This window comes from Propithecus coquereli, unplaced genomic scaffold, assembly GCF_000956105.1.
Source record: "Propithecus coquereli isolate 6110/MARCELLA unplaced genomic scaffold, Pcoq_1.0 Scaffold748, whole genome shotgun sequence".
NCBI lineage: Eukaryota > Metazoa > Chordata > Mammalia > Primates > Indriidae > Propithecus > Propithecus coquereli.
This window is the reverse complement of record NW_012153596.1, coordinates 423,609-435,825: the sequence shown is the minus strand read 5'-3', so window position 1 is coordinate 435,825 and position 12,217 is coordinate 423,609. Positions and strand designations below refer to the sequence as shown.

At 60.6% G+C, this 12,217-nt stretch overlaps 1 protein-coding gene across 2 annotated transcripts; it reads right to left on the bottom strand.

Moving 5' to 3' along the window:
- Positions 1 to 4,264: 4,264 nt before the first annotated feature.
- On the bottom strand, positions 4,265 to 12,209 carry SLC6A8 (solute carrier family 6 (neurotransmitter transporter), member 8). Of its 2 annotated transcripts, none has more exons than XM_012661986.1 (13): positions 11,899 to 12,209; positions 10,174 to 10,305; positions 9,149 to 9,398; positions 8,544 to 8,676; positions 7,301 to 7,435; positions 7,109 to 7,212; positions 6,897 to 7,021; positions 6,266 to 6,378; positions 6,025 to 6,162; positions 5,843 to 5,945; positions 5,666 to 5,766; positions 5,421 to 5,591; positions 4,265 to 5,118 (listed from the first exon to the last, which is right to left on the bottom strand). In XM_012661986.1, exons 1-13 carry the CDS (start codon positions 12,158 to 12,160, stop codon positions 4,978 to 4,980), a joined length of 1,908 nt encoding a protein of 635 aa, XP_012517440.1. In that variant the 5' UTR covers positions 12,161 to 12,209; the 3' UTR covers positions 4,265 to 4,977. The 2 variants fall into 2 exon arrangements, with proteins under 2 accessions (XP_012517440.1, XP_012517439.1); XM_012661985.1 differs by having other exon boundaries at positions 4,769 to 5,118; positions 6,025 to 6,183.
- Between the last annotated feature and the right edge of the window lie 8 nt (positions 12,210 to 12,217).

Here is a 12,217-nt window from a genome sequence, read left to right as displayed (position 1 = left end):
TCCTGGGCCCACAGGGAGCCAGGGCTGGCTGGATCCAGGGCTTCCACCTGGCAGCTGGGCCTGTGGCCCCGCACTGTACTGCTGTCTAGCAGAGCATGGGGAAGGAGGCCCCTGTCCCCAACACCATTCTGGTGCGTTGTTCTCTGCTAGCCCCCGACAACCCTGTATCCTGCAGGGTCTCCGCCACACCTGGTGTCTGCACGAGGACTAGGCAGGAGGGTCAGGGAAGCAGGTTAGAGGTGTGTCTCTTGGAATTGGGAGGGGGACCCCTGAAGATGTTGACACTGGCAGGGTGGCTGCCGGCCAGCCATAAGTTCCCATTCCTGTCTGTCCTGTCTGGGCCCAAGCTGGTAGCTCCTTTCCCTAGCGTCCCATTGCCCTTATGCTCAGAGCAGTCGCCCCAAGTTCTGTCCCTTTCCAGGCAGTCTGAGGGGTGGTGTATGGTGGGGGAAAGGGACACACAGGTGACACCCTCTGGTTGCTATGCCAAAGCTGAAGGCTAGTTGCACTTTTCCAGGAAGTGTTCCCTGACTACTTTGGGCCTCTCTGAGCTCGCCTTTCTCTGAGCTTCTAAAGGCTAAAGTCCAAAACAGTGTGCTCATGGGTTCTTCCCCTGCCAGCCCAGACAGCCTCTCCTGCCATTCCTTCCAGGCCCTGGCTAAGTCCCTTCTCTGGGCCAGGCAGTGGGCAGAAAGCTGTACAAGGCCAGCTTCTGGAGCACTCTGTCTAGCAGGGGGGTGGAACAATGACAGGGTGGGGGTCATGGGCTCTTAGAGTTGGAAAGCGAGGCCGGTGCCTGACCTAGACTGGAGGGCTGCCCACAGGAAATGTGCTTGGCACTCGCCTGCTGGGCTGCATTTCCCTAGAGCAGCCTGGGTATTCTGGACTGTCTGTGCCCATGGGCGTCCTGGTCCATTTTCTTGCACATCTGTTAGATTGTAAACTGCTTGAGAGCAGAGGTTGCTTCTTGTTAATCTCCGTGTCCTAACCCCTAATGCAGGAGTTAAGTCCTGAGTAAAGGTTGCCTACCTACTACTTCAGGACCCAGTTCAAGTGGCCCACCTCTGTGAAGTTCCTTTTTGTAATGTCAGTGTTGGTGGCATTGCGGTCAGTGGTTTGGAGGACGTTTGGCCTGATGGTGAGGGGGACAGTTAGCAAAGGGTGGCTGTCATCAGGCAAAGAGACCCGGTTGAGAGTGGCAGGATGGGGGGGTGCCCTGAGGGTAATGCTGGGTTACAGGCTCCTGATGGCTGTGTAAGGGGCCTGGGGAACCCTGGGGAGAGGTCTGGTGGATGCTAGGGAAGGGCCTTTGCAGCCAGGGAGGGCCGGGCTGGAGACTTGGGAGCTTCCAGGAGGTGGGAGCTCTTGAAGTTGCAGGCCTGGTGAGAGCAGAGGGTTTATGGAGGGGAAGGCCTTGCATGTGGTGCCGGGGACAGGCTCTGAAGCCCCTGGGCTGAGCTAGGGTGGGACTTCACTCCCACTGCCCTCCTCAGCTCCTTGTCAGGTCTGTGTGTTTCTAACTCAGTTCTTCTTGGTGACAGTGTTCTAAGCTGGAGCCCTCCCCCAGCTGTAGAAGTTTGGGGGATGTTGCCTGCTAAAGAGTGGGGACTGCTGGTGTTCCCAAATAGCAGTCTCGGGAAGGACCTGAGGTGAGCAGCCCAAGCTGTCACTTTTCTCTGAGGGACCGCCCTCTCCCCTCTGCCCAGGCTGGACTCCAGAGTGAGTACCAGGCTCCCGTCCCTTGACACCGCCCAGTGCCCACCCTGGCAGACGACCATGCTTTTTGCTCTTTCGCTGGCCACCCCCCAACACCTCTGGCACCCCTACTTCCTGGATGGGGTGCCACACTATCATCCTGTGCAAGGACCCGTTTGTACTCACTATCTCCAATTCCTTTCTACCCTGTTTTTTTACTGTGGTAAAATATATAACATAAAATGTGCCACGTTTCCACATTTGGATGCACAGTCGGGTGGTGGTCAGCACATTCACGGTGTTGTGCAGCCATCCCCACCGTCCATCCACAGACCTTGTTCATCTTCCCAACCCAAACTCTGTCCCCAGGAAACACCGACTCCCTGTGCCCCTCCCCAGCCCCTGGCACCCCCCACTCCCCTGCCTGTCTCTGGGGATTGGACTCCTCTCAGATACGGCCCCGCACAGAAGTGGAATCTTGTGGTATTTGTCCTTTTGTGACTGGCTCACTGCACGGAGCACGACGTCCTCACGGGTCGGCCGTGCTGTAGCCCGTGTCAGCATTTCCTTCCTGTTCAAGGCTGAGTCGTGTTCCATTGCCTGGAGAGACCGCATTTGTTTATCCATGCTTCCCTCCATGGACACTCAGGTTGCTTCACCCCTTCTTTTTTCCTTTGTGTTTTTTGGTTTTTTTTGGGGGGAGGAGACAGTCTCGCTCTGTTGCCCCTGGGTAGAGTGTAGTGGTGTCATCGTAGCTCACCACAACCTCAAACTCCTGGCTCAAGTGATCCTCCTGCCTCAGCCTCCTGAGTAGCAGGGACTACAGGTGTGTGCCACCACACTCGGCTGCCCTTCTTTCTTAATTCCACTCCAGTCAGGCTTTTGCACATACCTTTCCACCCATGTCTCTCTTGTTCAGAGTCCATGACCTCTGCCAGACCTGACCAGCATGCGTCGTTCTTGCCCAGCAGGAGCACCTGATGGAGCTGATCACTCCCCGCTCTTTGAACCTTGCAGGATGTCCCCAGGTACTCTTGGGTTCCCTCCCACCCTTCTGCCGGCTCCTTCTCTTCCCTCTGACCTCTGAGTGTCTTCGGCTCAGGGTTCAGTGTTTCCACCCCCTCCCTCCGTGCCCACTCTCGGCCTCCCCTGGTGAGCTCAGCCAGGCTCAAGGCCTTCAGTGTTATCTATATGTGGTGAGAACTTGCAAAGTTCTGTCTGCAGGCCAGACTCTTCCTGGAACTCCAGACTCCTGTGTCTACCTGCCTACTAGATATCTCCACCTGCACGACACACGCAAAGCCACTCCCAATGTCCTGTCCTCATTTCCCCATCACAGGGCCCAGCAACTCCCTCCTCCCCATTGCTCAGGCCGAATCTCATGGTGTCCTCCTCACTGTCTCTTTGAATCCTGCATCCTAGTCACCTGTGGCCCCTGCTGGCTCCACCTTCAAAATAGGTTTTTAATCCAAAGGCTTCGAATCACCTTCAGTGCCACCAGCTTGGCCCAAGTAATACCACCGCATGCCTGGGTCATTGCTATGGCCTCCTCCCCCAGATCTGCCTGGCCCTGGCCTGCCCATTCAAATCCTTCAGGTCTTGGAAGGTCATCTGTTCAGTGATGCAGTCTTGAGACAACCTTTTGAAGACTTGAGTGCCCACAGCTTCACACCCACCCTTCTGCTCGATTTGCTTTTCTCCCCAAGTGTGTCAGCTCCAGGGGGACCAGGCTTTCCGGCTGCCTTCCCTGCTCCCTTCCTGGTTCCTGGACCCCATGCTGGGCTCAGAGGCCCTCAGAACATGCTGGCTGACTGCAGTAGCTTGAGCTGGGGGAAGGCCCCCCCTCATACCTGCTGCACCCCGTCCCCTCCCAGAGAAGCAGAGGCAGCAGGAGGAGCCAACTTTGGAAAATGACATGTTTTTATTGCTATGTTTGCAGTGGCTTTTTAGCACAGTAAGAATGTCCCCGCAGGCCCGCAGCCCTCGCCCAGCCCCACCCCTCCAGCCTATGCCCCAGTGTAGGGAGCCGTTCTCGGGGCCACTCAGCTGTCTCAGGGCTAGACGTGACACAGACGTAGGTGGGTTAAAGCTGCTACAGGGAAGACTTGAGATGTGGCAAGTGCATCAGCCTTAAGCTTGGAGATGGGAGCCATGCCCAGATCCCCTCCCTAGGTTGTACCCATCTACCACCCCTACAGTTGTGCCCGGCCCAGGGAGCAGGGTGTGGGCAGGCCTAAGCATGCCAGGTGAGCGGCCCCGGATCCCCAGGACAGAACACTGCAGCCTCTCACCCCACAGACTTGTGGGCAAAGGGGTGGCATGGGCCCCTCCCCCAAGGCCCCCACCATGCACTTCACCACCCCAGTCTGGGGCTGGGGACCACACACACATCCACGCAACAGACTCGCATACTCAACAGCTCAAAGCTTTTGTTTTTATCTATGAAAATTAGATCTATAAATTCACACTCCTTGGCTAGGGGCAGAGGGGTGAGAGGGACAGGGTGTGTTAAGGAGAGGGATGTTTGGGCTCTTTTCTCTTTTTAGAAATATACAAGCAGAAATCTCACTCTCTGGTCAAGTTTTTATAAAATGTGCAAAATACAAGCCTCCTTTGCCCAGAGTCAGCCATTTACATCTGGTATTCACCTTTGCTAAGAGATAGAGATCTATATATACTCTACATACTCACACACACACGCACTCATACCAAAGCTCACACAGTTGACATTGGTGGTGACTGGCGTGGGAACCAGAAGGTTCCATTACTGGCTGGCTCTCTAAGCTTCTAGAATAGGGACAGGGAGAGGGGTCTAGCCTAGCTAAAATATTCAGCTTGATTCTGCTGCCCCTCCCTTGCCCCCTCTCCTGCCGTCCCCACCTCCATTTCCCCAGCTGCCACTGCTGCTTCTAGGGCGAGGGCCACCCAAGGGTGTGTTATGGAGCAGAGCCTGTAGAGGCAGGCCAGGTGGGCATGGCAGGGGTAGGAGGAGATGGGTCGTGGCACTGTGGGGAGAGGTGGTAGGCGGGGCCTGGGACCAGCTTGGCTAGGGCTGGGCGGGGAGAGGCATCTATTTTTGGTGGGTTGTGATATTTTTGGCGTTTTATTAAAAATGGAAAAAGTTATTTTAGTTAGCACTCATGGTGCTTCCTTCCCTCCTCCCCCAGGCAGACCCTGAAAGTATCAGGGAAAGGCCAGCCCCCTGGAGGGGTAGGGTGGGGACTAAAGCAGGGCTGCTATGGCTACCAGAGGGTGAGCTGGTGATGTGAGCTGGGCTGCCTGTCACATGACACTCTCCACCACGACGACCTTGCTGCTCTCAGACACGGGGGTCAGGGTGGTCAGGCCCCTGACGTCCGCATCCTGAGCTCTGTACTCCAAGTGGTGGAGGCCCCAGACCGGCTGAGTCAGGTGCTGCCAGCGCTGTGGGACGGGAGGACACATTGAGCACCCCCAGGGTCACTTGCTCGTCCCCATGGCAACTTCCTCTGCCTCTCTGTAGTTCCCACCACCTGCCACCAAGTCAGGACTGCACCTCCCAGGGAGCCTTTCAGGCTCCGCTGCCTTCACTAGGAACCAGGGCTGCGTGGATGCTCACATGGAGGGGAGGGAAGCTGGGGATGGGTCCTGCTCTTCCCACCACCACCAGCACTACTCTGAGCTGGCCAGAGGCTCTGGCACGGTGGGACATCCTGTGGAGGGAGGGCTGGGGTGTGAAGCCTTACCTCAGCCATGGTGCCCTTAGCCCTGAGGAGGCAACCCAGGAGGTGGAGTGGCACACACAGCATGGAGGAGAGTGCGAAGGCCCAGCCCATGGCCTCGCCCCACCACGGGTACACATAGGTGTTGTTGTAGACCAGCGGCTCGTAGTACACAATGTTGAAGATGAAGATGCCCTGTGGACAAGAACACCTGTGGTTGGCGGTGCCCTGTGCGACACCCCACCGTGCCCCACTTGCCCAGCCCTTACCATGCAGACCAGCGGAGTGAAGAAGGACCAGCACCATTTCATCCAGGGGCAGGGTCGGTGCCCGATCATACAGGCGATGTCATCCATGAAGCGGTCGGCTCCTGGGGAGGGCCAGAGCTGGAGACCTCCTGCCCCACCCCACCTGCACCCTCAGCCCAGCCCGCGGCCCAGACTTACCGTACACCCAGGCCACAACCACACACTCCCAAAAGGCCTGCCAGAGCAGGGTGGTGCCGCTGGCCGAGTAGTAGTCAAACAGCTGGAAGACGTACATCCCACCCTGGGAGACAGAGCCAGGTCAGGGAGGATAGTGGACAGTGGCCAGAGGCCAGAGGCTGCCCTACCCTACACCCACTCACATCGGTCACCATGGAGAGGTCGATGACAAAGCAGAGTGTGCAGCAGAGGGCCACAAAGATCTCCCTTTGGAAACGGAAGTAGTAGGAGGCCGGGAGGAGGTCGAGGAGGCCAGTGATGAAGCCTTCCACACCTACAAACTGTGGCCAAGGCAGCTCAGGCTAAGCCCTTCTCCTCCCTCCTTGCCCACCAACACCCCCGCCCCCGGCCCTGGATCCCTGTTCTAGAACCCCCTCTGCAAACCTGGCTGTCAAGACCGAGCAGCAACAACATGAAGAAGAATAGGGCAGCCCAGAGCGGGGCCACAGGCATCAGCGTGACAGCCCGGGGGTAGGCGATGAAGGCCAGGCCAGGCCCTGCGGGTAGAAAGGTGCAGGCTCCAGACCCCAGCAGCCTGTGTACTTACCTGCGCGCACCCTGAGCCCTGCCTGCCACGCTCATGCTCACACCCCCTCGTAGGGACACCCTGTGGCCGAGAGCTGTGGCCTGGCCTTTCCATTGGTGGCAGGGCATGGCTGGGCCCACCCAAACCCTGTGCATATGCCGTGCTGGGGCCTGTGCGAGTGGGCATCTGACTCACTCTGCTCACAGGTAGCTGTTAACCCCAGGGTGATGCAGCAGGGGCTGGGACGAGGCCCTCTTTTGCCCTGTGCAACACTGTCGAATACGAGGACAGACCTCGAGGCCCCTGGAGAGGGACGGAAAGGGCCCGGAGTGTGCTGGAGAACAGCTGTGCCTGGCAGCTGCTCAGCCATGCCTGCCTATGCCCAGGGCGATCTGACAGGCTCAGTTTGAACTGTCACTTTTCAGAGTTTCGGTTTACGTGTGTGTTCATGTATGCCGTACATCAGGGCCGAGGCTGGGGGTGCTTTACCTGATTCTGCCACCTTGGAGATGTGCACGCCCTGCTCTGCGGCCATGAAGCCCAGGATGGAGAAGACCACGAAGCCAGCGAAGAAGCTGGTTCCACTGTTGATGAGGGCGAGGATGATGGCGTCCCTGGGTGTGGGGCACAGGGGCTGGTGAGGCTCCTGCTGCTCGCAGGGCCGGCGGGGCAGGGCGGGGCGGGCGGGGCAGGGCGCCTACTTATAGCAGTTGTTGTTGAAGCGATTGTAGCTGCCTAGGGCCGTGAGGGCCCCCAGGCCGATGGCATAGGAAAAGAAAATCTGGGTCCCGGCATCTATCCATACCTGGAGAAGGGTGGGGGAGTACAGGCATGAAGGGCCCTGCCAGGCCATCCCTCCTCTCCCTGCTGCCACACAGCCACCCACTCCTCACCTGAGGGGACCCCAGCTTCGACCAGTCGGGCTTGAGATAGTAGATGATGCCATCCAAGGCCCCTGGCAGCAGCACCCCGCGCACCAGCAGCACCACCAGGACCACGTAGGGGAATGTAGCAGTGAAGTACACGATCTGGGGGCCCAGGCTGCTTAGGGCCCCAGCCCCAGCCGGGAGCCCCCGTTCTACCCCTCAGAGCCATGGCTGCCCCCACAGGATGCTGGGGCGAGGCCAGCATAGGCCAGCTGCACAGGGAGGGGAGAGGCAGGGCCATGGCTCTCAAGGGCCAGGGTCCCTTAGGCACCTTTGCTGTTCTGCAAGGGCGGTGGTGAGCCTCTGTGTGCTCTCCTCTGAGTGGCAGTGTCCGGGCAGCTTCTGCAGTGTCCCCACATGAGGACAGGAAGGCGTGGGGTGTGTGTCGGGAGTGAGGACTGTTGGGCAAGGGGTGCATGAGTTTGCCTGAGGTGGGGAGAGTCTGTGTGGGCAGTGCAGGGGTAGGGGTGACAAGCACACATCCATCTCAGCCCTGTGGGGCCCATCAGAGTGGGGGACATCAGACGGAGTAGGTCCCATACCTCCTGGGCCCCTAGCCCAGGTCATCCTCTGTAGAGAGGCAAGGTCCTTAGTCACTAGTTGGGGATTATAACTAGGCCAGACAGAGGCAAGAGAAAGACAAGACAGCAAAGGCTTCTGCCTTCTCATCCAACGTCCAAGCTGGGCCACCAGCTCAGCAAGTACCTGCTCTGGGGACCCTGCTGGGAATGAGACACACTGGAGTCCTGCCCTCCAGGCACCTGGCCATGTCCCCAGCCCTCAATACACTGTCTCATGTGTCTGTTCATACATATGTCTCCCTGACCTGGCAGCGAGCCACTGGGGCAGGGATGTGTCCAGATTCCCCTCTGGGTCCCCAAGGCCAGACAGACAGGCGGGTGAGAGACAGCCACAGACAGGGCCACCCAAACTGTCAAAACAGACTCGAGAGAAACCAGGGAGGGCAGAAGGGCAGGGATGGGCACGGGACACAGGGAAGGGGCAGCTCCTGCCTGTCCCGGGCCTGCCCTCAGGAGGGAAGGCTGCTGGTGCCCAGATTGGGAGGGTGGGGAGGAACATCCAGCATGCGGTGGGGAGAGTGGCCCGGATTCAAGTCCCTCCCCTCTCCTCAGGCCCTAGCCCCTCCTGTTGCAGAGATACACAGCTCCCAGGGCAACGCTGCCCCTGCCCTGCCCGCCTCCAGCTGTACCTTTCCTGTTGATTTGACCCCCTTCCAGACACAGAAGTAGACCAGCACCCAGCAGGCCAGCAGACACAGGGTCACCTCCCAGTTGAGGGCCCCTGGCACCTCCAGCCCCCCAGACAGCCGCAAGACTTTGTTCCTAGGGGAGGGAGACGCCATGAGGGCTGTGCCAGCAGGGGATGGACGAAGCCACTGGGAACTGCCCCGAGGGGTCGTGGCTCCTCCCTTCGGCAGCCCTCGGTCCAGCCGGTCCCTCCCGTCCACCTGGGCCAGGCCTGGAGGCGCCGCGGTGTGCCTGGAGCCTGAGAGCCCCTGGCCAGCGGGAGGTGGTGGGGCCCCCAGTTGAGCCCCAGGGCCCAGGGCCCCCAGCCTACCCCACCCCCACCAGGCGAGGCGGGCACGAGGGCAGGGCAGTGACCCGTGTCGCTGAAGGAGCAAGGCCCATCCGAGCCCCAGGGACTGGCCTGGGCGCTCCCCGGGACAGGCAAGGACTGGGAGTGACTGCTCCGCATCCTGGGGCTCGTGTGTTCAGGGCTGAGAGCCCTGTATGGGAGACCGGGTGGGGTGGGGGTGGGTACAGGATGGGCTTGGCCCAGAGGCGCCCGACTCACTCCCAGAACTCGATGACAGGGGATCGGCGGTCAGCAAGCTGGTCACATGTGAGGTTGGCCAGGCTGGCATTGGCACAGTCTTCGTGGCGGAAGATCTCCACACAGTCAGGAGTGTTCCAGGTGTGGCCACATGTGGCCCAGGGCAGCGTGGTGGTGAAGGACTTTACCAGGTAATAGAAGCCCCAGGCCAGCACCATGATGTAGTAGGTGTTGCAGTAGAAGACGATCACCATGGAGGCATAGCCCAAGCCTGGGGACAAGGGGGTTCCTTTCCATCTGGATTCTTTTCTGGCCACCTCCTCACCACCCCCATTATCTCCCTTGCCAGGGCTGACAGTAGTTCCTGCTAAGCCCCTAACGGCTTGAACCTCCCCTCATCCATCCTACCAGAGACTTCCCAAGCCCCAATCCTCCCCTGTGCTTGTCGGACACTGGCTAACTCCCGCCCGCCTCCCGCGGTGTCAGCCCTGTGCCTTGCCCGGCCTCCACGCTCCTCTGCTCCATCCAGCCCCAGACCCGTCTGCTTTCCTCACATGCCTGGCCCCTTCTCTCAGTCCTGCTGCCGCAGTGGTTCCAGGAAGTCCAAACCTCCACCTGGGCCCCCAGCGGCCTCCACTACACAGTGGCTGGGGGAGCTTTTTAGTAACCTGAGGCAGTGTTGGAGACAGTCAACCCCTCAGTGGCCAACCTCAGCAAGTCACTTCACTTCTCTGTGCTCCAGCCTCCTTGGGGATGAGGCTGTGTCCCCACTCCAGCTGTGCCTGGTCCGTCCTTGCCCTCGTGGAGAGGCCCTATCCCCACTTCTAGTCCCTGACTCCCCAAGTTCACTGTGTGGTCCACATGGCCTCCAGGTTTCCCCTCACGACTAGGGGGCCATCACATGGCCCCTGGCCTGGTGCTCAGGACAGGAAAAGATCTCTCAAGTGGGTGCCAGCTGTGCTCTGCTCCCAAGCCCTTGCCCTAGCAGTGGGAAAGGGAAGGGGTCTCTGAGGGGGAGGAGGAGGGGTGGCCCCGGGGCTGCTCACCTTTGAATAGGGGACAGATGTTCCAGACATTGATGCTGCCGGCCTTCATGAACTGGCCCAGCGAGATCTCCAAGAAGAAAATGGGGATTCCCCCGACCAGGGCGATCAGGATGTAGGGAATAAGGAAGACACCTGGGGAGAGGCACGGGGTGGGCTCTGGCAGAGTCCCTCTGAAGACCACAGGCACTCGTACAAGGTGGCCCCTTAGCCAGGTGGGGACTTGACCCCCCCACACTGTCAGGTGGCCCTGGGAGCTGGGTGGAGCCCCGGCCTATCCTAACTTCCCACTGGGTGAATCAGTGCAGGGGTGGCCGCTGACTCAGAGGTCCAAGGTGAAGAGTCTTGGGGATGGGTTCTGAGTCTGTTGAAGGGAGGGGCTGTGGCAGCCCCTAGGCCATTAGAGCAATATTCCCTGGGCTGTGGAGGGGACCTAGGCCCATAGGGCTTCCAACCCTGAAGTCACCTGGGGTGACCTAATGGGCATGGAGGACACACACGCTCAGACATGCAGGCCATCCCTTGTGCTGCAGTTCCCCGTTTGCCAGGCAGCACCGGAAGGAAGAATGAAGGCACATGCATGTCCATGTGCATGTGTGCGCATGTGCCAGAGCTGGTAACTCTGGCCTGGGGGCTCGTCTGAAGGCAGGGAGTCCCTGAGCGCACTGCACCTAGACGCTTGCCTGCAAGTGCGAAGGTCCAAGGAGAAGGGTGGGTGGGTGGCAGTCCTCTGCTAGTGGGGTGTCGGCGTGCAAGGACAGAGGGAGACAGGTGGCAGAAAGGGGCTGAGCCAGGCTGGGGGAAGGCAGGCAGGGCTGGGCCAGAGGCAGGCTTTGGCCGGCAGGTGGGGCGGGGGCAGTGGGAAAGAGGGCAGAGCTGAGCACCAGCAGCCCCCTTCCACTGCCCCCTCCTCCTTTCTAGGCCCTCTGCCCTTGCCCCTGGCTCAGCTTTCTCCACTACTCAGAGGCTGAGCTTGGCTGCAGTGTGCCCGGCTCCTGGTCCCAGCATCCTTCTTGTGTGTGACCTTGGGCAAAGGCCTTCGCTGTAGGCCTCAGTTTCCCACCCATCACCCAGCCACTTCGGCTTCCCAGCAACCCGGGTGCTGCTTTGCAGTCACAGGACACACGCGTGCCCATCGCTGTTGCTAAGCTGGGCTCTGGCAGGCGGGTGGGCATGGGGTGTGCATGCAGTGTGTCCAGTGGCGGCGCCAAGCAGGCCAGGCCGCAGGCTTCCCAAGCCTGGCTCAGGCACCCAGTGTTCCAGGCCCAGGCTAGAGGGGAGGGGAGGGAAGGGAGGGGAGAGGAGGGCAGGGGGGAGGGACAGAGTGGCCCATTGTGTGTGTGTGTGTGTTCGTGTGTGCACAAGTGGGGGGCCCACACAATGTACCAGTTGTGTGCCTGACCCGCGGGGGCAGCCAGGGCTCCTCACCTCTTGGAGCCCCCCCAGGGAGCAGTCCTCCCTTTCCCACCTCGTGGCCAGTCTCTCCCGGAGCCGAGTTTGGGGAGCAGCCCCTGGCCTGGGCAGGAGGCTCCGCCGGCGCCCTGCCCCCGCGCTCTGCCAGGCACATGACTGGCGAGGGGGGTGGAGGCGGCCGGCTGGGCCGCCGACCCCCATGGCCCTGGGGGACCTGTCGGACCCCTGGACTTTGCCCCTGGCTTGGATGGGCTGCGGCGGGGGAGGGGAGCCCTGGAGGGGAGCAGGGACGCTGCAGCGGGGCAGGGGCCTCACCTCCGCCGTTCTTGTAGCACAGGTAGGGGAAGCGCCACACGTTGCCCAGGCCCACGGCGAAGCCCACGCACGACATGATGAAGTCCATCTGGCGCGTCCAGGTCTCACGCGGTGGCACAGCCAGGCGGCCGCCGGGTGCCCCCAGGCCCGCGGGGCCATCGCCCTTGGCCGGGGCCCCGTCGGGCCCGGGCACGATGAGGGGGCCCTTCTTCTCATCGCCCGACACGCTGTAGATGCCATTCTCGGCGCTCTTCTTCGCCATGGCCCCGGCGGGCCGCGCGGCCGAGCCGGGGGTCGCGGCGCCTGGCGGGGGGCGGGC

Coding starts and splice junctions, on each gene's coding strand:
- SLC6A8 (XM_012661985.1), bottom strand. CDS start 12,160: ATGGCGAAGAAGAGCGCCGAGAATGGCATCTACAGCGTGTCGGGCGAT. Junction 10,306..11,898: donor GTGCTACAAGAACGGCGGAG/GTGAGGCCCCTG, acceptor GCCTCTCCCCAG/GTGTCTTCCTTATTCCCTAC. Junction 5,592..5,665: donor TCACTCCGCTGGTCTGCATG/GTAAGGGCTGGG, acceptor TCTTGTCCACAG/GGCATCTTCATCTTCAACAT.